Source organism: Carlito syrichta, unplaced genomic scaffold (genome assembly GCF_000164805.1).
Source record: "Carlito syrichta isolate Samal-C Ts95f unplaced genomic scaffold, Tarsius_syrichta-2.0.1 Scaffold121193, whole genome shotgun sequence".
Taxonomy (NCBI): Eukaryota; Metazoa; Chordata; class Mammalia; order Primates; family Tarsiidae; genus Carlito; species Carlito syrichta.
Genome location: NW_007065289.1, coordinates 20,482 through 24,167, shown reverse-complemented (window position 1 = coordinate 24,167; position 3,686 = coordinate 20,482). Strand labels below are relative to the sequence as shown.

At 55.3% G+C, this 3,686-nt stretch overlaps 1 protein-coding gene across 1 annotated transcript in view; it reads left to right on the top strand.

Moving 5' to 3' along the window:
- MYO15A (myosin XVA) overlaps positions 1 to 2,957 on the top strand; it is a gene marked incomplete at its 5' end in the record, with an annotated part of 55,825 nt that extends 52,868 nt beyond the window's left edge. Inside the window, one exon of the mRNA XM_008048209.1 lies at positions 2,856 to 2,957. Coding sequence (XP_008046400.1) covers positions 2,856 to 2,957 — 102 coding nt within the window. The remainder of the gene's footprint in view (positions 1 to 2,855) is intronic.
- Between the last annotated feature and the right edge of the window lie 729 nt (positions 2,958 to 3,686).

Here is a 3,686-nt window from a genome sequence, read left to right as displayed (position 1 = left end):
CGGGTCTTGAACCCGCGGGCTCAGGCAATCCACTCACCTCAGCCTCCCAAGGTGCGGGATTACAGGCTGAGCCACTGAGCCTGGCTATCCTCCTGACCTCTTTATGCTGCTGCTTCTGCCTCTGGCCTATATGTGTAGGTGGTGCATTCATTCACTTTTTCATCCGTTAAGCACATAGCCATTGATTATCTCTGTGTAAAAGGCACTGCACACCTGCAGGAATACTAAGGTGACTGGGACCTTCTCGGCCCTGGCCCTCACAAAGCCTCAGGTCTCAGATATCAAGGAATCTCTCCAGTTATTTCTGTCTGGTCACCTGATCAGTGCTCGGAGGGTATAGAGGGGACCTGAGCTATCTGGGAGGTAACCAAGGAGGGCTTCCAGGAGGAGGCGATGTCTGAGTACAGCAGTGTTGCAGCCAGCAGACCTGGGTCCCCATCCTACCTACCTCTGACAGGCTGTGTGAGGGAATCTCGAAGTATCCCCACTTCCCATTGAACCTCAGTTCCCATACCTGTCTGACATGGCAACAATCTCAGCACAGCCTGGAACCCACCAGCATGTAGGTAGGCAGAGGACTGCTGGAGGGGAAGACTCCCATCTCACACATGCTGATTTAATTGGCTGAAGTGGCTTCCAGGGCAGGAGTGGGCACAGCTAACCTCAGCAAAGAACACGTGGGAGTATGGCCTTGAGCCTCTCACCACCTGGGTTCAAATCTTACCAGCTGGGAGGTCTGTGGCAAGCAGCTTCACAGCTCTGGGGCCTCAGTTTCCTTACCTGTGGAATGGGATGCAATAGCGCCTACCGCTTTGGGACTATAAGGGTCAAAAAGAGTAAAACATGCCAGGCTCAGTAGCTCAAGCCTGTAATCCCAGCACTTTGGGAGGCTAAGGTGAGAGGGCTGCCTGAGCCTGTGGGTTCGAGACCAGCCTGGGCAACTTGGCAAGATCTTGCTTCTACAATAAACACAAAATCAGCTGGGCATGGTAGCGCACGCCTGTAGTTCTGGCTACTTGGAAGGCTGAAGTGGAAGGATCACTGGAGCCCAGCAGGTCGAGGCTGTGGTAGCCAGGAGCATGCCACTGCACTCCAGCCTGGGCGACAGAGTGAGACTCCAACTCAAAAAAAAAAAAGGTAAGACACACAGAACTCTCAGAACAAGGCATGGTACACCGTGATGCTCAGTGAGTGCTGTCCTCTCTCAGAGCAGCTTCTGTCGCCTGCAGGAGATCCCAGGGGGGTTAAGGGGGTGGTTCTGACACTGCGTTGGTCTGAGACCCACACTGGCAGCTCGATTTCTACAATTCCAATTGGGGCCCCTGAGATTGGATCACTGCCCATTCTAGACTGTAGGTGTCAGGTGGTAACCATGGTAACACAGAGTTAGAAACTGTTACCATTTATTGATTGAAGGAATTTTTTTTTTTGAGTCAGAGTTTCACTCTGTCGCCCAGGCTGGAGTGCAGTTGCATGCTCACGGCTACCCCAGCCTCTACCTGCTGGGCTCTGGCGATCCTTCCGTCTCAGCCTTCCAAGTAGCCAGAACCACAGGCACACACTACCATGCCCAGCTAATTTTTTATTTATTGTAGAGGCGAGGTCTTGCCAAGTTGCTCGGTCTGGTCTCAAACCCATGGACTCAGGCAAACCACTCACTTCAGCCTCCAGAAGTTATGGGATTACAGGCTGAGCCACTGAGCATGGCCTGGAGGAATATTTTTTAAAACTAAAGGATTTAGTTAGCTGGGCACAGTGACTCACACCTGTAATCTCAGCACTTTGGGAGGCTGAGGCGGGAGGATCCCTTGAACGAGGCATTCAAGACCAGTCTGGTAGTGAATCAAAAAGTTAGGCTGGGCTTGGTGGCTCTGCCTGTAATCCCAGCACTTGAGGAGGCCAAGACGAGTGGATTGCCTGAGCCAGCTGGCTTGAGACCAGCCTGGGCAATTTAGCAAGACCTCGTCTCTACAATTACTCAAAATTAGCCAGCTGTGATAGTGCGTGCCTACAGTTCCAGCTACTTGGAAGACTGAGGCAGAAGGATCGCTGGAGCCCAGCAGTTGGATGCTGAGGTGGCGGTGAGTGTGCCACGGCACTTCAGCCAGGACGACGGAGTGAGACTCTGCCTCAAAAAAAAAAAAATTTTCACGACCCGCCTGGGCAACTTGGCGAGACCTAATCTCTACAATAAATCAAAAAATCAGCCGGGCGTGGTAGCGCATGCCTGTAATTCCGGCTACTCGGAAGGCTGAGGCGGAAGGATCGTGGAGCCCAGCAGGTCGAGGCTGTGGTGGCCGGGAGCGGCCACTGCCCTCCAGTCTGGGCGACAGAGTGAGACTCCAACGCAAAAAAAAAAAAAAATTAGCCAGGTGTGGTGGTGTGCTCCTGTAGTCCCAGTTACTTTAGAGGCTGAGGCAAGAGGACCACCTGAACCCAGGAGATCGAGGCTGCAACGTGCTGTGATCTTGTCACTGCATTCCAGCCTGGGTGACAGAATGAGACTCTGAAAAAAATAAAAAAGGACTCACATGCAATAAAAACTCAGTGATGCAGGTCGGGGTAAACTGAGAGCCTGCAAATGAGGCCACAGAGGCCCGGGGAGGTGGAGTGAGGGGTCCGGGTCACACAGCTCACACAGAACTGTCAGGTGCACCTGCTGTCCTGCTTGCTTACTCCTCCCGGCCTGCAGCCCTGTTCCGGCTTTCCAGCTCCTTGTGCTCCTCCCAGGCCGTAGGGGAGTTGGGGACGAGGGTCCCTGTGTGGAGGGCGGTCTCTGTCTCTCTCCTGCCACATCTCACCCCAGGGTGAGAGCTGGGGAAGTGTCGGCTGGGCATGAACTCTCTCACCGGCAGGGCCTGGAGCTGTGTCGCGCGGTGGCCGTGCATGTGGAGAACCTGCTTAGTGCCCGGGAGAAGCGACTCACGCTGCCACCCAGCGAGATCACCCTGCTGTGACCCAGCCCCGTCCTTCAGCTGCCTTCTGCCCGAAGACTCGCTGTGTGGCCTCGGGATCACTGAACCTCTCTGGGCTGACGACCCATGTGAGGGGCCAGGACCTTGGGGAAGATGAAGAGGAGGCGGAGGAACCACCCAAGTCCCTGAGAACCCAGGAAGACTGATTCAGAGTGGGGCTGGAATAGCAGCCTGCAGACTCGGGTGAGATAGCAGGAGAAACTTTCAAAGGCTGGCCCGTACTGCAGTAGAGCAAAAGCAGGGCCACAGGACCTGTGGCTCTGCACCCACTGCAGGCCCCCCGACTCCCACCCGTGGCACTGACGCCCCGCACCAGTCGCTTCTGAGCTGGACTCTGCCTTTGGTTTCCTCAGGGCCTGCCATTCTGAATCTGCTCCAGCTCCAAACCCAGTCCCCACACATCCTCCTCGGCGCCCCTCCTGGTGCTTCCTGTCAGCCTGCATTTGTGGCCCTTGGATATTTCTATGTAAATAAAAGGCGTGCCTAGCAGCCTGTCCTCCTGGAGCTGCCGAGTGGCTGGGAAACACGCCTCTGGGAGGGGGCAGGGGCTGGAGGCACAGTTGTGCCCGACTCTGCCTACGAGCAGAGCTTCCAGCAGAGACTCTTCTCTCCCTGAAGACCCCTAATCTCTTATTCCTTGGGTAGCCCCCGCCCAGGTCCCTATCACTTGATAGGCCACGCAGTGTTTGAGAGTGGTATGGTGGTGCGAGG